Here is a 23,897-nt window from a genome sequence, read left to right on the forward strand (position 1 = left end):
ATGGTACATTAGACAGATTAATAGCATAAAACATAAGGGAGTACAGAGATTGTGTCCTTTGATTTGATTTGCATACAGGGCCTCTGTAGGATGCCGCCTATCCTGTTACCAGGTCTGTTCCCGTAGCCCCACCGTAGACCTGCCGCCGCCACTGAAGGCCACAGCCGAGCCTCCAGACCCTCTTGTTCCTGTAGTGGAAGAAACCACTCCACAAGTTCCCATGCCTTGTGCCAGGCCTGTCCCAGTGGTTGCTCTTCGAAGCCCTCCTGCTGCCTCCACCCCTGGGTTCCTACCCGTCCCGCCCCGGCCTGTGTCTCCTGTTCCATGTATGCCTCCTGTTTTATTCGTAAGGGAAGAGAAAAGGCAAAAGAAAGTTATGAAAAATGAAGTATACAGTGAAAATTAAAGATGAAGTATACAGTGAAAATGAAAGTGAAGATGAACAACCACCCAGATGATCTGCAAGATTAGCACAGAACTATCCAGTTAGAGAATGTCCTCTGTTATTCAAAGGACACAACCACACATATGTACCATGGTCATTTATGGATTTAAGAGGACTGATTGAACAACTGCCAAAAAATACATAGAGGTCAAAGATGGATTATAGCCTTTGAAGAATGCACAATAGGGCAACAATTGGCTATTGGAGATATAAAAGCTTGTCCTAAACAGTTGGAAAAGGAAGGATGGAAAACTACATCAAGAATGGATGGGATGATACTCCGTTCAACCCACACATAAACAAGATGTGGGATGCTATCAGACAACAATTCCCATCAAAGATGGATCCCAGTCAGCTAGACATGAAACTGAAGTCAGGAACATGTGTCAATGAATATATCAACACCCTTCAAAGAAAGTGGCTGGAGGAAACAGAGTCATCATGGAATCAAAATGAATCAAATCAAAGACTTTCACATGATGCTCAAGAAATGCTTACCTCAAGAAGTGCAGGATGCATATGAAGAAGTTATAGGTTTAACTAAAAAAGTAAGCGAAAAAAAAGGATACAACAAATCAGTCTGCTGTAATGGTTAAACAACAAATTGAGACCCCAGTAGTGGCCCATCCAAGTGACACCATCTCTCAAGCCGCAGTAAAAACTCAACCAAGTCCTAACACAAACAACAATCCACAGAATGTACCAGCCATACCAACTGCAACTCCTATAATACCTCCAATTAATGTTTATGTGAATATTGGTGGTAGAGGACAAGGAGGAATGCAAAAACCTGTCAACATGCCACCAAGTGGTGTGTACCAGCAAGATGGAAATCAACAAGTTGTGAACATACATACACACACACATATATATATAGACTCTGAAGGAAACCCAAACAGACCGTAAACTCCACCCAGATACGGACTCAAACCCAAGACCTTAGCACTGACAGGCAAACTTGCTAACCACCAAACAACCATGCTGCCCAAATGATAAGGATCAAGAGCATGAGGCTAATTACTCTAATCTAATGATGCAGCAAGGTACTAAATAAATGAATGGAGCAATAAGTCACATTTAAAGAAATATGTCCATGAAGAAATAAAGTTTTGAATGGAGCAGAATATGAAGGAATATGAATGTCATATGAAGGAATTCTTGTTTATTTTTTTGAAAATGTTGTGTTAAAAATTACAAACAATAAAACAGTGATTTATTCCGTTTATTTTTTTCATTTATATGTTTATTTGCTTATTCTATTGTATCCTGTGCAAATGAAATTTACCTTGCATTACCTTACCTTCTCTTCCATGTAAAAATACCAGTTAAACTTATCATAGTTACGTGTGTGTGAAGCAGAAGCAGGGCCAAATAGAAGCAGGGCAAAATGATTGGTTTAATTCCAGCAAAACGTATCTGCTCATTTCTGATAATACATAAACACATCATAATATGCGAGTGAACTTTCATAAAGTTAGATGCTGGCGTTTTATTTCACTCCAAGTTCTCTCTGGTACCACTCTGGTGCAACACATCACAAATGGGCAATAATGAAACTCCACAATACATTTTTACAAGCTTGGATGCTTTGCTCAGACACACACACACACACACACACACACACACACACGCGCCCGCATGCACGCACACAAAGCTAATCACCCCTTCTATCTTGCTGTCTGGTTTTGCTTCTCTTTCACTCCTACACTTAAGGTGTTTTGATCTGATTTATATATGTTTGTGCTGTGACTTTCTAACGAAAAGTAAATACTTTTCTAAGGAAAAGTAAGTTTGGGCTAGTGGATCATTCCAGAGAAGAAAATAAGGTTTTGTTTGCAGACACATCTAAAATATGCTCTTAGAACCTGCAGCACTGGATATGTCCTCATTATTGTGACTATGTGCTTGTCTGCAGCAATAACTGTCCATGGTGCTACTAGATATATTGATAAAGAAGACATTCAAGACTTGTGGCAAAGTCTTATCACGCTACACTAAATCAGAGAGAAGGTCTTTTCACTCCTACAACTCAGTTCTGCAAAATATTAGAATCATTTGTTATAAAAGTTTTCTGATTTGCTGCTGGTTCAGGTGAGAATGTTAAAAGACCCATAGATCCAGACATTAGTGGCGCAAGTGGAAAGTGTGTAACCACCCACTCACAGGAACTGCATTTAATAAGTACATAGAACTTTATTTTAAATTATTTCATATAATTATAATAATTCCATATGAACTATTGTGTGTGCTTATGTATATGTGTGCGAGCTAATGGGTGTAGCAGTGTGCCAGTGTTGCTACGGTTACTCACATCCACTCACATCTACGGTTACTCGTGTGTGTGTGTGTGTGTGTGTGTGTGTGTGTGTGTGTGTGTGTGTGTGTGTGTGTGTGTGTGTTATGGTAAACATTTCATAGATTAAAAAACACACCAATACTGAACTTTGAATGTCAGAATGGCAAGGAGTGGGAATAATAAAAGCTGGAGTGCAGTGATTAAATAAAAGCTGTGAACAAAGAGCAGAATTCACTGCTGTACCATTCCAATCACATACTCTGTTTTGGGCACATGGGCACACAAAGGATAAAAAGTTCATAAACATCTCCCCTAGAATTTTGTACTTCACCAGTGTCATTCATTAAAATTCAGTGCACATTCATGAAGTGGGAGGAGGCAAAGCCGTCAGGTAAGTGGTAATCTCATCTGCAAGTGTAAAAAGACTTCTGTGCACCTTTGAAAAATCAGCTTTGATTGCTTTTGTACTTGCAAAACTCACTAGAAACCACAATTTAATATGCTATCTTTGCTGCTGTAAAGCAACTGTGTATAATTTAAACAAGCCAGCTCAGTCAGCAGCAACTGCAACATTTGAAGAATATGGTGAGAAAACGTTATGTATTTAGTGGACTTGTGAATCAATTGTGGTGCAATAAATTAATCTGAAATTCATTTACATAATTATGGTCACAACTACAAACAGGAACAAGAGAATAATTATAGGCAGACACAAAGCCATATATATATATATATATATATATATATATATATATATATATATATATATATATATATATATATATATATATATATATATATATATATATAATTCCCTGTAAAAAAAAATATGTAAACAACGAAATTATACTGTTTCATTTACATACAAAACATTAGTTCAGACAGGTATTTTCATAGAGATTCTAAATGTTTTTTAGTTTTTCATTTGCTTTAATATTTTTGTCAGTTTTAGCAATGTGGCATTGTAGGTGGTGCCTCATGAAGCTGAAAAAGGACAGCTCCGGTTAACTTGCTATAACTGATTACATCGACGCTGCACAGACCGTTTCAGTACAGAGAGGATGATATGTCTGTAACCCTTGGTTTCAGTATGCTTGTAAGTATCAACTGCTAATACTGCAGCAATGCATGCCCTACAAAATCGCTGTATATGTTAGACCCATGAAAATCCTTGCCAGTGTCCCAAATGTTTCTTTCTCGACTGCACCTGCTCAGTCAAAAGGTAATATCTCTGAAATGTCATGTATACAGCGAACAAAAAGGAAGAAGAGAATCCCAGAAGTCAGTGGTTAAATTCAAATTTTTTCCATTGACCTTCCATGCTGAACTTTAAAGTGTTACTTGTGATAAATTATCTGGTTTAATTTCTCATTTAAAATTTCACATTAAAGAAGACAAGTCAGTCATGTATCCATTTCACCACTATGTAAAAAGTCATATCATCTTTTTTTTCTCATTTGTGAAGAGTACACAAGTCTTGCTCAATTGTAAATCTCCTGAACTGCTCCTCTTTGGAAAAAAACAAGCACAAGTAGAAATGAACATAATGAAAATAGTTCTAAAATTGCTGGCAAAGGAGTTATTGCCAGAAGGTTTTCAGACAGTATCCTACATGATATCAGTCAGTCCTTTTACTTCATAAACTAAATGAAAAGCTGATGACACATGGCATTTCTGATAGTGAGAGAAATAATTATTGGTTATCAGACATTTGGAATGGCAGCAATGTGGCTGCAAATGAACCTTTTTCATAAATATAAAGAGTCATTAGGTGTGGTGCTCTACTAGGACACAACTGCAATTGTAAACCCACTGGGCTCTGGCATGAAAAAAACATAAAGTTCTCGCAGTCCACTTTACTCTTGCAGATGTGACACAAAATAACAGATCCACTCTGGTCCAAAGGCAGCTTGTTTTGGTTTGACGAGAGCGCGTTTGATATGTTTTTGCCTTTATCAGAATCAGAATCAGGAATTTGTTCTTGGTTACAGTTGGTTGCCCCACACAGTTGTTTGTACACAGCACAACATTTCCACCACACTCACAACACATGCATACACTCACACACATACAGGCACAGGCATACTTGGAAACTTGCAGCGGTTAGGAGATACCATTTTAGAAGGATAAAGTAAGGATAAAATAAATATATTGGCAGGTAAAAGGTATGGCAGAAAAGTGCAAATAAAGGTGAAGTACCTGAACATGATTGAGATGAAATGTTTACATGTGTGATTTATGTGTGTTATGAGTAGTTTATGCATTGTGGTATTAAACTGTCCATGAGTTTGATGGCATATGGAAAAAAGCTTCTCTGTAGCCTGGTTGTCATGATCCTCATTTGGCAAAAGTGTCAACCGGAGGGAAGGCACTATAACAGGAGATGATCTCTTTTTGGGCTGAGGTACACCTACCCCTGATATCATGATGTTACTGAGCCTCAACCAGTCTCAGCTGCCACGGCTACTCCTACAACCCTCTGATGTCCCCTGCTGTAGCCCACTACACCTCCACCACATTGTCTTGTGGGATGTCATAATATTACTGAGCCTCTACCCATCTCAGCTGGTATAGCTACTTCAACCACCTCCTGAAGTGCCCTCCTGTGGCCCACCACACCTCCACCCTAGCCAGCTACTTCTCTGTTGCCCTCAATGGACGTTTTCTTGTGGGATGGGTCTTGGACACATGAACACCATCGGGACAAGAATAGGACCTCTAGAAAGTTGGACTAGACATTAAATGTTTATTTTTTTCATTTAAAATTACTATTATTGTGGTAACCATTGTCGGTCAGATGAAGATGGCCCCCTCCCCCCCCCCGCCCTTTGAATCTTGGTTCCTCTCAAGGTTTCTTCCTCATGCTCTAGGGAGTTTTTTGTTGGCACTGTCGCCCTTGGCTTGCTCACTGGGGGCTTGGACTAGAACATTTGTAAAGCTGCTTTGTGACAACATTTGTTGTACAAAGCACTATATAAATTATTTTGATTTGATTTGAAGACACCTCACAGGTGTATACATAGACAGATATGAAGATCCACTGGAATACTGGTGGGAAAAATTAGCAGATTATCCGCATCTATATACACCTACCAAACGTTCCTTTTGAGCAATGCAGAACTAGTCATTTTATTAAATAAAAATCCAGAAAAATAAAGATGAAGTGCTTATCTCTTCTGTATTCTCAACCCAACTTGGTTACATCATATTTAACTTTTAAGTTGACCTTTAGTCATGAACCACCCAACATACAAACTACGATTGATAATACCTTAAGAAAAACTATTTCCTCCAGTCAGTATTGGTTTCTTATTGTTATACACTTGAAAAAACCTTTCCATTTATTTTATTCACATACATTTGAATAATAAGTAAAATTATCAAAAAACACAAGATTTACAGAACCAAGAACTATGTAGTAAGATTAACTAAAATGACATGAATGGCCCAGTAGGTGTCACTAAAGAGATGGTTGTCAAATGTTTCGAAATCTCAATCCATTTTTGACACAACTGTTTTAAATGCTTCATGTTTCACAAGGCATCATTTGACCCATCACTACTTACCACAGTCCAATAAGTCACGTAATATCTGGTTAAGCTGTATGAAAACACAACTTTCATAAATCCAATAAGTTACAAAAGTTCTGGTAAAGCTGTATGAAAATGTACATTCAGTACAAACAATATGTACTTAAGAGTAAAATCCTGGATGGACCAATTCCTCATGATAACTATACTTGTTGTGGCTATGCAGTCTCAAAAAATGCTGACTGACATAATTCTTTGATTGCTTTTGAAATTGTAGCACCTTTTTATTTAGTTGATAACCTCTTTCTTGGAAAAATGTCAACAGCTATCTATTTAAACCTGTAAGCTTTTATTTAAAGCTGTTTCCTTTTAATTTAAACTTTTCTTTAAAGCTGTCCAGATTTATATACAGATGTCAGGTTTTATTTAAAACTGTTCATTTTTATATAAAGATGTTTGTTTTTATTTAAAGGTGTCAAGTGTTATTTACAGTTCTTCTCAGGCAATAAACTGCATTGGCAAAGCCATGAGTGCATGTTATCAGTTCGAAATACATACACTATATGGACAAAAGTATTGGGGCACACCGCTTAATCATGGAATACAGATGTTTCATTCAGGCCCATTGCCACGTGTGTATAAATCCTTATGTAGCCACGCAGTCTGCCTTTACAAACTTATGTAAAATAATGGGTCATTGTAAAGAGCTTACAGAATTTTTAAGCATAGTGCTGTAATAGGATGCCACCTTTGCAACAAAGTCTGTGAAATTTCTTCCCTCCTAGATATTTTACAGTCAACTGTGAGTGATACAGCCAACCACACTCATAGCAACAAGTCCTCCTACTGGTAACCTCCTCGATTTGCACATCCTCGTTCTCTTCCATCTTGCCATGACTGGTGTCTTCTCCTTATTTATTTATTTATTGTTTTCAGTTTTATTTATTTATTTGTGTGTTTATGTAATTATTTATTGCTTGCACTGGTTAACTGCACAGTTAACAGCATTTTTTGGTAAATCCTTAGGCGTGGCATATCTCCCAGTCACACAGTATTGGCGCATGCGCTGAGCACACAAAACCACCAAGTGTTGCTCTTCTGCCTTTGTTGCATCCTTGAGCAAGGCATGAGCAAACTCACTGTATTCTTTTTGGCACTCAGTCAACTTAATCCAATCATACTGTATTTATACCGTCCATCCGTTCCTCCCACTACTGGGTCCATCTTTATGAATTTTCAGTCAAATCCAAATTACCCATACTCCCTTCACCTGTAGTCAGTTGAGTCCCAATAATGACTTTCAATTCACTTCTTGCAGTAGTGCACATATTTACATATCACTACTTGAATGGTTCTCAGGGGTTCAGGAGCTATAGGGAAGAAGCTGCTCTGACAGCCTGCAACTCCTGAGGACCTCATGGGCATGGAATCATGGCCCTTTATTCATTGCCAATGATGAGCCTCAATGAAGGAAAAGTTGAGGCCAAAGAGTGTGTGTCTTCCTCTGAAGGGGAGTGGGGATCAGGTGACTACAGGCTCTGGTATTTCATGCCATTCTCCTCTGTGAGGGTGTTCGTGGCAATTGTGGCCATTGTGATTGGACAAAAGAGCACAACAGAGCACCACAATCCTGCATAAGGCATACAGTCATAAAGCCAACATGTTCATGTACATAAAGCATAACTTTTGCACATAAAGCATAACAATTCAGTTTGCAAAACAGCCAATACAGGAACTGTCATGTCAAAAATTCCGCTAGGATCTTCTAATAAATATGTAAAAGTAACTTGTGCACCTGTATCCACTCAAAAGGAAAACAAATTTTAAAAATCACATTCATTATTAATCACAGAAGTCATTACCTCTTCGCTTAAGCATGTATAATTGGCTCTAGACATGCTCTCACAATTGCCATTTCTAGTTTAATGGTGACTCTAGGAAAGCAGCAAGGGGGTTGGGCTGTCTGCTTATCAGTTTACGCAATTGCCCAGCCACCTGGGGGGAAGGAGAGAAGCTTTAACCATTCAGATAATTCATCTGACTGTGGAGGAATAATCAATAGGACTCGAGCCAGATGTGCAGATGAGCGAGCTTTATTGATTCTGTCCCTTATGCATTGGGGGAGAGAAGCCTCAAACTTCTCTCTCACATGAGTTCATATACCCCCACCATTTCCTGTTGTTCTCTCATGTGCTAATCTCGTGACTCCAGGTACCAGGCATCTCAACCATCCTTGAACATTCTTTCCTGCTAAAAACAAGTGGTTACTCCCTGCTGCTGCACCCCTGCCCAGCAAGAGTTAAGCGATAACTGTCATACTTCATAACTTCTCTATTCACCTTTCTTGCAGACTGGTCAAGATAAGGGCAAAGGTCACATTAAGGTCACATATTCCTTATTTCCTCCTTTAAGCAAGCATTAAGCATTTTCCCTCACACTGGCATACTACTACAGCAAATGTGCTGCTATAAAGTCAGAACCCTTCTTGTGTCCCAAGTTAAACCATCAGCCCACTGAGCCCCTGACACCTTATGAGCCATGTCTTCTTCTACTGAATCACATTTGGAATGGCCCTGATGCAAACCTCAGCAATCCATGGCATGTAGCAACCTACTGGTTCACCCTTTCCTTGATGACAGTCTACCACTTCTTGCCAGCAAACATCAGCAGTTATTTTGTAACATGGCAAGCAGACTCACACTGCACCCCTGCTTCAAAAGATCTCAGCTTGAGTTCTCAGTTCTCAGTCTGATGTCATTTATCTTTCTCATCTGACCTTATCTGTCTGTCTCATAATATGTGTCTGTCTTTCCAATCGCACCTGACATGAGTATCTGAAAACACACTGATATGACATCTAAAGGATTAAGAGAATATAGCTTGATTATATGTCATTAGCATGAGAATTGGCAATGTCCATCTCTTTTGGGTGTTTGAATTATTTCACAAGGCAATCCCATATCTGCTGTGGGCTTAGTGCTTTATGCTTGTTATTTTAGCTTGTTTATCTGAATAAATTGGACAGAATCAGGAAGATTATTGCAGATGAAGTGGAGCGATAATTCATTACTTGAATATCTGTAGTCCAAACATTTTGTCAAAAAACAGACAGAGGTTAAAACCAAGAAAAAACAATCAAACATTCAAGGAAACATCCAAAGAACAGAGTACAAAAACAGGTCAAAACCAGAGAAATAGGAGCACAAACATACAAAAGGGAAAACCCAAAAACAGAATTGAGAAGGCAGGGTTAAAAACACAATTAGAACATGCACTGGGGTTGCACAGTTCAAGAAAAATACTGGCATTACTTCACAAGGAAATCATGTCAGAGATACAAATAAATACATCAGGTGAAACTGACAACTGGTGCAAACATTCAGATGCCCAGGGATGTCAATCTAGGAAGGGGAAGCCGGTTTGCAGAGATAGGTGTTTTGTTTTGTTTTTTACACCTGTCGAGCCAGGGAATGATGAGAAATGGAGTTTGGGGGTGCTGAGCGAGGAGGCAGTGTGACATATTGTCTGTGATTTCACTTTTGTTTCACGGGCTGGCTTTTAGTACATCACATCATATACATCATTGTCATTGTTGTCACCAGAGTCTGAGCAGGAAGACTGCTCTTCCATTCTATCCCTGAACACTGAGGGATGGGTACACTTTCTTTCCCTTCTTCTTAGATACTAGTTCCTGAATTCCCTTCTCTCTTTCATAAGATGATCTACTTTCACCTAGCAAGAGCATTGAGTGTGTTCACACATGTAATAAATGGTCACTGTGCTCCTTCTGTTCAGTCTTTAATAAAGAATGTCACTGTCTGAATATCTGAATTTACCCCTCAAGAGCTTTCTTCATTACACACTAGGCTAAGACTGTAAAACACTAGGTCTATTCTGACAGTTCTGGGTTGTTAATTTTTAACAAACCTGAGCCTTTTTCTTGGAGCATAATTTGTCTAACATTTTTATAAGATCATCTTCAAATGCTCCTCTATCTACATATGTTGTAGACATATTAACGATTAACATTGTGACAGCAGTAATATCACAAAGACAAACAAAAACGGATTAGTGGTACACTGAAGCCCTAATAAAGCACATCCACTTTGCCCTAATAAAGCACATCTGCTGTCTGATGCCCCTGTCTGAAACCTGAGTCGCCATCCTTTTTCGCACTAAGATTCCTGTTTGAGTTGAAGCTTTCTTCTGTGTATTGTTTGTTGTCTTTTCCTGCACGGCAGGTTTTGATCTTTTGAGAATAATTGTTTTGCCCTCTGGCTTCTCTATTCTAGGCTGTTTGAGTGCTTGAAGTTAAGGATGGATACAGTGTCACCATACTGAAATAAAGTTGCTCAGTGTATATTGCAATAAAGTTGTTAAATACTGGATAAAGTAAATATTTTATCTTATTAATAAAGAGGCGCTATACATGAGATTTACTTAATACAGTGCCAAATGTATCAAAAGAAAAGAAATGTTAAAGCTAAAGTCTGTTTTTTGATTAATTTTAAGGTGGTGTGACATATTTTTCTAGAATGAGCAGGAGAAGAAACTTAGTATGCAAAAATGTGTTTAAAAAACTACAATATTTATTAAAATCTGTTGAGCGCTGCCCTGAGGTTATGGGAGGCTGTAGAATCTATCTGTGGGTGACAATTCCACCAGAAAGGTTGATAATTGGTAAAACCTATTAGAAATTCAACAATGAAGAGTCAGGAGGCTGTGTTGACCCTCAGATTCTGTATGTTCATGTGAACACATGGATAAATTATGGATCAGTGTTTTCTTAGCCAGAAAAAAAAAAGTTCTAGTTTCACCTCAGGCAGTCAACAACACAGGAATGTGATCAAACTTAAGAAGCAGGCAGAGAAAAGGCAATGGGGTAGATGAGGTGAGGGGTGGATGAGAAGGGGGGTAGATAGGGAAATGGGTAAATGAGAAAGGGGCAGATAAGAAGAGAGGTGGAAGAGGCCTGATAGGCCTTAGCTCAGAGCATTATCAACACCTGAACTTGATGCATCCTCAGAAGCACAAGGCCACAGACATTCAGACATGGAGAATACTAACTTAATATAAAACAGTCAGAAACAATCACAAAATAAAACAAATATAAGAGGAGCATATGAACTCCTTAAAACAAGTTATATGTAAATTATATTAAATAATATAATGTGACATATTTATTCATCTTAGACATTTACATTTGAATTTATTGCATGGAAAATACCACAGAAGGGTAAACACTAAATCATACACACAAAAAAAAAAAATAAAGATGCACTTAAATAAAAGTCACATCAATCTGGAATTTTCAGCAAATTTGATGACTGCAGTGCCTTATCAACATTTGGAACTAGTTTATGCTCAAAGTCCCACACTCTTTTATCATTATGCAGTTGCTCTTTGGTAAGATGTCCCTGTAGTGGTATTCTCACATGAACAATATGACTTACATCAAAAGGTACATAATAAACATTCCCATATTGTTGCAGAGTGGAATGCACTGATGTTTGTGTTACACTCCTTGGGTTGATGATCATTTTTCTGGGGTTGAAAACATTTTTTCTGTCTGGTTCTCTATATATGTGTACCATAATATTGATGCCAGGTATACCTCTCCATTTCGATCGATTGAATCTACCAGTTTCCTCAAATTGTGTCTTGGGGAAAATGTGGTTCTCAATAGGAAATACCCCCACATCTCTGTGCTCCTGTTGAAGATCCTCCATCAGTAATGGAAGGTTAGCATGCTTATAAGGCATAATGATTTCATCAATGTCATTCAGAAGAACATACTTGGACTGATACATGTTTCTATAAATACACTCATTGAGGGTTACCAACTGACCATAATAGTGGAGGTCTCCACCATGCTCTACAAAGTTCCATCCTTTAGATGGGTTAAGGAAATGGTCGATAGGCCATGGAACAATCTCTAGTATTCCTTCTTTCTTGTAATGCTGTAAGAGTTTCTCCAGGTCAGGACCACAGCTGGTGTTGTAGATCACTACATGTTGTACACCCAAAAGCTTGTACATTTCCATGGTTTGGACAAATTGCAGAACATTATTATAGCTTCCAAAGAGGTTTGAGATACATACACTGAAGTTGAACTTAAATGATTCCCTGATCACTGTGTTCTTTATTGGTAAGAGATCTTCAGAATAAATGGCAGAGATGTTTCTACTAGTTGAAATGGATACAAATGCTGCATCTTGAGTGTGTGCACCATGACACAGAACATCTGAAGCTGCATATGGAAAGCCGAAATGGTCACTGTGTATCTGGACTTCAGCCTCAGCAGTCCTGCAGGTATGGTCATCATTACAGTAGATGCAGTAAAGAGGCTGCAGACTATCCCTTTTGATTATGCTGATAACTCGAATGGCCTTATTGATCCTGTGATCAATGAATGCAGATACCATTAAATGTTTTGAATGTTTAATGGCGGTTATGGAATTCAGTGAAAATCTGTTTGCTATGAAACTACTCTGTGCAGATGGTTGTTTAAAGGTAAATGTATCTACATAAAATTTTGAAATCAGTAGAACACATGGAATCACCAAAAGTAAAAGAAGAACAAAGTTGAAATGTGCTTTTTCCATTGTAATCCACAGGCCATTCAAATGGCTGTAGAAACCTGTAAAAAAAATTGTAAAAGCATTCATGAATTACAACCTGCATTAATGCAAATTAATTTTTTTGGGGGGATATGCAATTTTAAAAGGTTTCAGTGCACATGTATATTGTGAGCTATAGGGTCTCAAATAAAATTTAGACTTAGGACAGGTGTAATTAAAATATTCTCCCTATCTGTGCTTCCCAAAGACAAACAAATGCCACTGTAATTTATTATGTAGTCCAGTAACAGCAAATAATACCCTCAACGATTTTTTACTTCTTTGTTAAGGGGAGGTCCAAGGGGAACAAATTTGCACTCTACTCTTCCACAATGTTTGACACTATCTATCAACATGCTTACATGATAAAGAGGAAAAATGTGGCCAAAACAAAAAACTATTTGGTTGGATCTGTCAACAAATTTTGAAATGATATAAATGCAAGTCCTGTGATCTGAAGCTGTATATTATTATGTATATACCCTTCTCTAAACAAGAAGTAGCTTTTCTTTTTACATTAAGGTTTTTATAAATAGAAATATGTTTCATAAATAATGTCCATCTTTTCCCGTAAGTACCTGTGGTAATGTAGTCAAAAAATGTAGTCATTGTAGCAGACCAGCTAAACTATCAAACTTGAATGAAAACCTAGCCTCTGCTGAAAATTTGTAGCAAGATGAATGTAGCTAGTTAACTTGGTATTACGAAAGAAACTTATTTATATTAAATGGGATTTCTTATCAGTGTTCTTTAACCCTCTTATGCACCAACACCCCCTAGCAGGCCAGCCGGTGGGCCCAAACTAACATACTCAAATGAATTAATTGATAACATTGAATATACAGTACAGTACATTTATCAACATAACATATATTAGGACTAATACAATTACCGATTTTCAGCCATCTACATGCATCCATTTGCCAGAAATCACACGCTGAAGACACCGTGTTATTCAGGTAAATTTCCACAACAACGTCCCTACCCTTTTAAGTGGCCTTTTAAAACATTCTTCCGGTATTTTGTCATAGAAAATTCAATTGCCTGTCTACAGTGCAAAATGAAGTTCCTTCTGGCTGTATTCCTGCTGTAGGAAATTATGCTAGCTAAATAACTAATTGCCTATTTAAAGTACTTGTCCATTTAAATGGCCTATTTAAAGTATGATGTCCGACGTACCTACCTATTGTCACTATTTCTAGGTCTAATAAATGAATTAATAAATGAATTATCGAGTGAATTAACACATTATTGAATCCCAAAATTAAACTTCAGCACCGTTCTATCCGCTGATAAGATCTGTAGTGAACTGGTGTGGTCTGACCTTGTTCCTGATCATTTTGGTGAAGAAAGTTCAGCTCATTACCTTATTATAAACCTTATTATAAAGCAACACTTTTAACACTGTTTGAGGGATGCAAAAGTGGCATAAAAATGCCATTTTAGAGCACTTACAGCAGTGTTTTAAACTGACATAAATGATGCCGCAAAAGACACCAGTGGTTTTTCAGCATATTTAACAGCGTAGTGAACAATAATGGTGTATTTTGCGGTGTAAAAACATCCAAAACACCGCCCTTTTCACCATTTTACAAATAACAATGAGTTTAGTTTGTGGTTAATTTTGACTTCCTTGGCTTTCCATAATTATGGTCAGCATGTCTCCAGCATGTCTCCCACGTGTTGCCATACCTCCTTTTTAGGGTGTTCCCAGTTCCCAGCCTCACCTGTTCCTCAATTCTTGCCCTAGTCGTATATATATTAGGATGTATATGTTCCTCCTGTCTTCCATGTCAGTTATTGTTTACAATTTGTCTACTGTGTATACTTAGTTCCACATGAACGCTTGACTGCTTTCTCTTCACTGTTTTTTGTTTTCTAATGTTTTTAGTTTGAATGTTTTAACATCTCTTTTTGCTTTTGTTTCAATTAAACAGATTGTTTTCCCAAAACCTTGACTCATGCTTGAAACCTGTGTCACCTCATCACAGCACCTGTTCTGCACATATTATTCAAATCAAGAGAAAAAAAAGAAAAGTGCCCCCTTTACAGGCCTTTTGCAATATCATATGCAAAAGGTCTGGAAAATAAACATGTAGCATATTATTGTTTTATACTGACATTATGGGGACTCTGGTCCTTCATGTACATGGTAATTTGAACGGAAAACCAGGTGGAGCAAATTCTGAAAACAAAAGTGCTACTTTATAAAAACAAGTAGATTTGAAAACAAGTAGATTTACATTTTTTTTCCCTAAATAAATATTAAGTATAACTATAGCCTACTATTTACAATACTATTTACTAATTTACTATTTACTAATACTATTTATTAGTAAAATCAAAATCAGTGCAACACAACAGAAATGTTTCTGGCAGGCAAGCCATGGGGGGGTGGGCAGGAGTGGGGGATGGACTTCTATGAGACCAGTAACTGAGTAGCTGATGAAAAAGAATTATATTTATGATCAATCCTGTTATATCTTTATATTGGTTATGATGATGTAAAATGAACTGACCTATTCATGCTCAGGGTTCTTGTATATTTACTCTTTCTAGGTCATACAGAACAGCCTTAATTGGATTGGTCCAAATGTCTTGATATTTGTGTGCTTGGCTCACACCCCAGCAGGATGAATCACATCCAGATGACCAAGTGGAAACTAGCATGGATATCCAGTTATATTGGAATGACTTCAGGCTGACTTCCCTCTTTGTTCATTTCCAGTCTGAATTGAGCAATCACTATAATGACACTACTAACCCGCACCTCTGATTGCTAGCTAGCCAACAAGTTCGACACAAATGCTGTGCATTTGTTCCTACAAGGTGACAAACTTGCTTTCAGTCTAGTACTAGAAACAACTCACGCCTGGCCAACTATACAGTGGCTAGTGCTAAACTACATGCACTCCTGCCAAGAAACAAACATTATATTCCAATATCTTTCCACAAATCAACTATCTAGCTACTATGCTAATGTACTGTGCAGACCTGTATGGTAAACTGGCTCTTACAAAAGAGGCAGCTATATATCATAGGGTACCCTCCCAGGTTCACCATGGGTACTAATGAGATGCTAGAACAAACACCACATACTCAAATATAACAAAAATGCATAAAAAATGTAAATCTAAAAAGACTGCATCTACATTGTAGAATATAAGAGGAAAAACAGCACTAGATATTTAAGACCCTCAGCTGGACTCCTGCTGGCTACAAATGACTAAGATATTGAAAAATATTTACATCTGCTAAACCTTAAAAATAATCCATAACAGCAATATTCACAGCATATGCGACACTTATAGTATTCTGACTCTAATCACCCCTTCAGCATTGATACCAACACAACACAATAATGAGTGCTCCACAATGAAATCCACTTTCTCTAACAATTAAAAAGAAAGATTCTACAAAAATATGCAGCACCCAGTTTTAGGCCATTTTACTTTTTTAATGAAACAGCTCAGAGCCAAAAGAACACCATCCCCACATCTTACTTTGCACACACATACCCTTTGCATACACAAACCCTTTGAATCACAAGAGAAGGGCAACAGATAAGCTTACAAAACAAGGAAACTATGCCCAACACTACTTTGGGAAGTTGTGGTCAATGCTGAGTCCTAATACCACTATTAACTGCCACACAGCCATACTGTCTTTACAGACATCAGAGTCCAATTATAAAGCAACAGTAGTAAAGAAAAAGTCCTTTCAGATCATGAGGAAAAAACCTGGAGAGCAACCAATACTCAGAAGTGGATCCCATCCTCTGGAAGACACCAGATATCACAAGCAATACAAAAGCTATTTGAGTTATGAGCCAGTTTATTAAGAAAAGATGGAAGCATACAGTAATTAGTAATGTATTAGGAAACATGAGGACAGATAAGCTTATTTATTAAACAGAAGTCTTAAGATTAACCAGAAGTAACCAATGAGTAATGTGACAGCATGACTGAGGTCATCTCAAGAGTGAGAATGAGAATCAAGTCCATCATGGCTATGTCAGAGGGTGAAGCTGCTGTAGTTAGAGGACACAGTAACCAAACCAGACAGAATAAAGCTGCTGCTGGACTAATTACTAATATCTCCAGCCAAGGCCTTCAGTCACCTTGGGAGCGTGAGTGTGTGATCGTACAAGTGTGGCCTTTGTTTTCAAGCATAACAGGAGTGTCGGTATCACATGCATGTGAGTCCACTGTGGTAGGGACTAACCTGACCAAGAACACACACGTGAACAGCACATAGAAGGGGAGACAAAAAAATGAAACAAGGGCACACTAATGAAAAATTCTACAAAAAACAGAGAAAGAGTAATGTTTTTATAACTCAGAAAAAGAACAGACAAGCCAAAGTAACTAGAATGAATGGGGAGAGGACATTATATATAGATTATCTCAACAAACATTACATGTGCCAATAATTTCATTTTAGCTGATCATAAATTGCCATATAACTACTTACAATTAACTTTTTTTTTTCTTTTAAAACTGTGTACCGTTTTAAATAACAAGTCTAGCTTATTAGCTGGCAATACTAAAAGCTCCCATTTGAAGACAGACACAGCTCAAAGTCAAATAAATAACCAAATAAACTCAGAAACTTTGTGACCAGACAATTATTGAAACTTTAGAGACAGGGGTCCTGAGTGCTCAGTGTTAGACTTGGAGCAAGAACATAAGTGTACAAAAAAGGGATACACCAAGACCAATATCGTTATTCTCCATATTCATTGTTTGGCATCCCTCTGGAGTTTGATGCAATAACCCCTTCCCCTTTCATTCAATTTCAACCATGACAAAAGTCTGAAGTGAGCAATCACTATAACGACTCTACCAACCCACATCTCTGATTGCTAGAAAGTTCATTTCCAGTCTGAATTGAGCAATCACTATAATGACACTACTAACCCACACCTCTGATTGCTAGCTAGCCAACAAGTTTGACACAAATGTTGTGCATTTGTTCCTACAAGATGACAAACTTGCTTTCAGTCTAGTACTAGAAACAACTCACACCTGGTCAACTATAGATACCTTTGAGTGTGCTTTGTTTTGCAGCCAATTATCAGTTAGTTTTCTCTGGTTAGTCTTTTAACAGTTTAATGGACTCTGCAATTATCTTGGTTAAAATGGACCTTCCCTCATTGTTGAGTGCAGTCATACAGGGCCCGTCTACAACACAAAATGAAGTTCTTTCTTGTTGTATTCCTGCTGTAGGAAATAATGCTAGCTAGCTAGCAAATTGCGCATTTAAAGTATGATGTCTGAAGTACCCAACCATCGTCACTATTGCTAGGTCTAATAAACATCTAGCTAGCTAGCTAAGAACTGTATGAATTAATAAATGAATAAACACATGGGTGAAGAAAATTCAACTCTATTGTCTTTCAAAAACATGCAGGTGAAGCTCATTACCTTTTTATAAAGTAGTACTTTTAATGCTGCTTGAGGGATGCAGTAGAGTAAAAATTGCATTTTAAAGCAATTAAAGTGGTTTTAAACTGACATAAATGACACCGTAAAATAAACCAATGGTTTTTGCAACATATTTTACAGCATAGTGAACATCCATGGTATACTTTGTGGTGTAAAAATATTCAAAACAGTTTAGATTGAGGTTAATTTTGACTTGGCATTCCATAGTTTTAATCTTTGTCAGCATGTCTCCAGCATGTCTCCCACCTGTTGCCACACCCCCCTGTTTAGGATGTTTCCAGCCTCACCTGTTTCTGATTTCTTACCCTAGTCTAGTATATATTAGGAGGTATAAAAAGGAGGTATATATTCTTCCTGTCTTCCATGTTGGTTACTGTTTACTATGTGTCTACTGTGTATACCTAGTTCTGCTTGAACACTTGACGGACTGCTTTATCGTCACTGTTTTGTGTTTACTAATGCTTTTAGTTTGAATCTTTTCTGTCACATATTATTCAGGGGAAAATAATGAAAGGTGCGCCCTTTACAGACCTTTGGCAATGGTAATTCATATGGAAAACATTATATAAAACAGGTGGAGCAAAATTCTGAAAACAAACTCAATTAAAAAGTATATATATATATTTTTTCCTAAATAAATATTAAGTGTAACTATACCCTACTAGTTACATTTCTTATTTTGATTAGTAAAATCAAAATCAGTGCAACTTCAGAAACACTGGAGATCCAGCCACAACCAAGTAACAGTAACCAAGTAACCAAGGAACCAAAATGAAAAAATAATTATATTTGCGATTACCACTGTTATATCGTTATATTGGTTAGGATGATGTAAAATTAACTGACCTATGCAAGCTCAGGATTCTTGCATATTTACTGTTTTTAGATTGTACAGAACACAACCTTAAAAAACACCTTAAAAAATCCCATTTAACTTGAGTAAGTTTCTTTCTTAATATGAAGTTAACTAGCTACATTCAGAACTTGTTACTATTTTACAGCAGAGGCTAGGTTTTCAATTAAGTTTGATAGTTTAGCTGGTCTGCTACAGTGACCAGCTGGTCAACTGTGTTATTCCTACTATCATACGTATAAAGTTCTTACATGCACACAAATCTGATTTGAAATCAATAACATTCTAAATGTAGGTAAATGGATAGAAACAGAGTTGTACTAGACAGTATCTCATTAGGTTGAACTGGATTGTAAAATATTAACACAATATACAACGGAACAACAAAGGAAAGTGAATGGAAGTGGGCGTATAAATGCCTTACGTTTACTGTATAATGTAAGATACTAGTCAGGGCTTCGTTTCACAAAATCGTCGCAGTGTTAAGATCTTCTTAACTTGTGTGTTCAATGTAATATACGCTGTACCATTTTAAATATGATCTTTGTTTTGCGATGCTTCAGGGAACCAGCCCTCGATATTAAGCATTTTAAGAATTACCGCGAACGGGCTTAACTAAAAAAAATACATTGCTTTTTACCTTCGTCTTTCTTTAGTTTTGGGCCGTTTCCGTTAGACCATTTTAGCAGACTAATTACAAAGTAATTCAGGCATACTTTTGCTAGCGTTCAAGCGCTAGCAAACCGCATCCTTTCTACTTCTAACAGATAAAAATGTAATGGGAATATTTTGGAAGTACTCATAATAACTACAAATGTTAACTGTAATGCTAACTAATGTTAAATGTTAACTTACCGTGAAATTGCGTTCCGATCAAAGCCTTTATACACACTCTTCTTAACTTCCGATTTCGGTCCTAACCTCTGAAAGTGAAAGAAGTTGTAGGCGTCATCCTTTTGTATCTCAAATCGTGGTGCCTGAAAGGCACTGACGGTGTATTCTATCAAAGTGCGTCATATTCTTTTGAACCACAATAATATTTTAAATGTGTGAACCGCAATAATATTTTAAAAAGTAATAAAATAACACTTTATGCACACAAATGCACTTGCTGTATATAATAATAAAATGTATTACGTTTTGTTGATTAAGTCCCAAAGACAGATAACTAACAAGAAGATAAGTGAGCAAGAGTGAGAGAAACTTTTCAATATCCTGAAATGTTATGTGTAAAGGAAATACTGTATGCTTCGGTGATTCACATACAGTCAGTGGTATCATGTTCTCCAGGAAAAAAAATGCTTATGCAAGCAAGGAACGTTAAGGGAGTGTGACTATAGATTAGATCAACAGGAACTGTCTATCTTGTTTTACTACACTGCGTGCAAAGAAGAAACGACACCCAAGCAGACCGTTACCGTGGCCTGAAGATATAAGCAACGCTTAAAGCTGATTGGTGTATGAGCCACAGCAACAAGAGGCAGGAAGTCCGTGATTGGTCAAAGCATACAGCCAGAATCGTATATTAAGCAACGCTTCGTGTGCTCGGGGCTCCTCTCGGCAGTGAGCCGCACACTCTGTGGAATCTTTTCTATTAAAACCTTTTACTTATTATCCACATCTGACTCCCCGTTTTATTGAATTTCCACCACATATGTTACAACTAAGGTATGGACACTGGAAAAAAACCAAAAAACAAAACACATTATGTATTTAAATGTACAGGTGCAGTTTGAGGCCTGGCTAATTAAATGCTCTCCAGAACCCTTTTTAGAACTCAGTAGTGAAGTCTGGGTCATTTCACAAGCCCTGTAATGGTTTCCCAGATAAACCGAGCATGTGGAAATGTTATAATGTAAAATGGTCAAAATCTTCAACCAATGTAATATTATTTCAGTAAACAGTTCCCATCATATAAACAGAATCATATACTTCACTAAACACAACTCATTGCAAGTAAGCTGCAGTTTTAAGCTCACCCAACTTTCTTATTCATGTTTGAAGGACTTGTTTTTCAGTTTATTTCAGTTTATTTTCCATGATAAAAATTTATGCTTAAATATTTAATTATGTGGTTTTAGTGCATGGAAAGAAAGAAACAAAACAAAAAAAAATCAAAGAGAAAAATGAAGGATTTGAAATTTCTGAACATTATATCGTTCTTCAAAGTAAATGAACAGACTTTACCCTGAAATGTGAAGTGAAGCCGACTGTGATGTGCTACCTACAATTGGTTGCCTCAACATTGATGACTCTCTATTTCTATACCTCTAACCCCAATTTATTAAAAAAGTGGGGAAAAAAGAAAGTGAGAATATTATTTATGTTCCTTATGCTCAGGCTGGATGAGTTGTAATAAAAGAAGTAATTACTCAACATTTTACTCTCGTCATGATTGATCTCTCATGGTGAAGAGAGCAGCACCTCCAGCACCCATCTGTCTGTTTATGAATAATGAATCAATCATCCTCATTACTTCAGCAGTGGACCTGGGCCCTCTGACCCAATGTAAGTAAAAATTTAAAAACTAAGAGAATGAAGGATGGATGATCTAAAATGTATTTGTGAATATTAAAGAAATAAACAAAAACATTATGGTACATATTGGGTAGATAAAATATTCTTATTGTTTAATATTTGCTGGATGTTTAATATTAAAGTTAATTATATCAGAAATGCAAACACCAACATAGTTGCAGGATAGCTGAGCAGTGATGTAAAACTCAAGTCATGGAAGTTGCAATTCCAACCGTTGTTTTATTGTTTTCCCCTGGTCCAGTGCAAAGTTCAGGTGCCATAAAGATCCAGAACTGAAACGCAGAAAAAAACAACAGTCTAAGATAAACATAAAGGCATATCAACAATGTCACTGAAATGACCTCTCCTAGCCAGCCAAGTCCTGCTGAATGAAGTTGCTCTTTACAGTTGTGTTTAAAACAGCTTCTTTACCAAATTGCATGAATAGCCTCTTTTCCACTGTAGGGTCAATAGTTACTAAGGCCTCATCAGGCCAATCCATTTCCACAATTGTTGTCCTGGAAATCAGTGACAGCAATTATTTAAGGTGGCGATTTTTGTCATAATTATGTCATCATTGTGTTTCTTTTTACATATACAAAACAGCACTGGACATATTTAAATGGCACATTGTTTAATAGTGAACCACAGCAGTCATGAATACTTCTTAATTACTGCAGTTGTTTAATTTAGACAGAGAGCTGGTGAAATAGCATGGGTACAGTGGTCAGACACATGATCAGATGCTGTGATCTACAAATCACACTACTGCATCACAAATAAGTGAGTCTGCCCAGATTCTTTTACATCTCACTGAGAAAGAATTGTGAATGATCGGGGGAGAACAAAACTCATCTGATGATGCTTCTTTGAAGCTTAAATTGCTCCTGTAGCTTTATCTGGTACAGCATAGTGCTAACAACACTGAGGCCGCATGTTTCACTCCTAGATTCTCCCAAACACCCAGTTCCAAGTACCTTGTTTCATGTTGGCTGTTTGGTGCTCTTTTTCATCATAGCAAATTGGCAGAGGTGAGACTTCTGAATGTCATACTTTGAAATAAATAAAAATAGAATGGAAATTGTGTAACAGTGAGCTTAAATATAAACTTAGTAGTACTGCTTTAGGGTTAAACCACCATTAACTAAGAGGCCAGAGAACACGTGTTTTTATTTAATTTGAAATAAATAATAATAAATAACATTTTCTTATTACCTGATCTCTTCATTGCTTATTCAGTATATGCCAAAACTGCAAGAGCAATACTGGTCATTCATTTTTGTCACAGTACGCCCCCACCCCCACCAAACGTCTTCTCGTCTGTGTGTTCGTCAATGTGGCCACACCCTCCTTGTGTCTCACACCTGCTCCTCATTGTGTCGTTATCATATGTACAAAGGTCTGTCGTTATGCATTTGTATTGTCAGTTTTTGACTCTGTTAGTGTTCACACTGCAGTGAATGCACTGTTCTGCTTCCTGCTAAAATCTTCCCCAGTATTACACTGAGCACTGGCCTCCGTAGTAACTCAGACGTTTATAGATTTCTAAGCTCATTTGATGGGTAATTTATTACGTCTCTGAAAAGTTGCTATAAACTTAAATATATAAGTCTGTGCCTTTAGTGAGAGACAGTCTACGGCTTCAGTAAGTCTGGACTGATGTAGCAATTTCAGGTGAAGACAGGTAAAACATTAACTTTATCTTTAAAACCATTGTTCTGCCTCTATCAGGGCTGTGCCAGTGTAAAGAGCAAATTACAGTGTAAAGAGCAAAGATTTGACATTTAAATTTTGAAAGATATGGTTTTGTTAGGCACATTTTACAATTGATGCACTGATCTTGCAAGTATTCAGAAAAATAAAACTTTGAGTGTTTTTGATTTTTCTGTCTTTTGTGCTTTTCCGTATAGTCTCACATGATTTTGTTTTGCATCATGTCACAATACCATAATACCCACCAGCTACCTACAATATATTAGGGGCAAGTTTTGTAACTTTAGTTCTGACATTTTTATTGACACCCAATATATTCCTTAATGTCATATAATTTGCCCAGAGATTTTGTACATGTGGACATTTATGTTTATTATGGATGTAATAAATATCTTTCCTCTCAACATTGTTTTACATGTCCTGTCATGTTGTAGAGCAGGGTTGTCAAACTTAAAAGACCGTACTGTAAAATCTCA

At 37.2% G+C, this 23,897-nt stretch overlaps 1 protein-coding gene and 1 long non-coding RNA gene across 2 annotated transcripts; both read right to left on the reverse strand.

Moving 5' to 3' along the window:
* Nucleotides 1–8,348: 8,348 nt before the first annotated feature.
* Nucleotides 8,349–20,175, reverse strand: LOC113590750 (uncharacterized). Its single transcript, XM_027031048.3, has 2 exons — nt 20,047–20,175; nt 8,349–12,911 (listed from the first exon to the last, which is right to left on the reverse strand). The coding sequence occupies exon 2, from the start codon at nt 12,874–12,876 to the stop codon at nt 11,569–11,571; it is 1,308 nt and encodes a 435-aa protein (XP_026886849.2). The 5' UTR covers nt 12,877–12,911; nt 20,047–20,175; the 3' UTR covers nt 8,349–11,568.
* Nucleotides 20,176–21,989: 1,814 nt separating this feature from the next.
* LOC113590751 (uncharacterized) lies at nt 21,990–23,018 on the reverse strand. Its single transcript, XR_003412123.3, has 3 exons — nt 22,924–23,018; nt 22,686–22,760; nt 21,990–22,001 (listed from the first exon to the last, which is right to left on the reverse strand). It is a non-coding gene; the product is annotated as an uncharacterized LOC113590751 (long non-coding RNA).
* Between the last annotated feature and the right edge of the window lie 879 nt (nt 23,019–23,897).

The sequence above is a fragment of the Electrophorus electricus genome, chromosome 18 (assembly GCF_041902795.1).
Source record: "Electrophorus electricus isolate QZ-2024a chromosome 18, ASM4190279v1, whole genome shotgun sequence".
NCBI classification, from domain to species: Eukaryota; Metazoa; Chordata; class Actinopteri; order Gymnotiformes; family Gymnotidae; genus Electrophorus; species Electrophorus electricus.

Excerpts from the sequence above, each read along its gene's own strand:
- LOC113590750 (XM_027031048.3), bottom strand. The coding sequence starts at position 12,876 with ATGGAAAAAGCACATTTCAACTTTGTTCTTCTTTTACTTTTGGTGATT.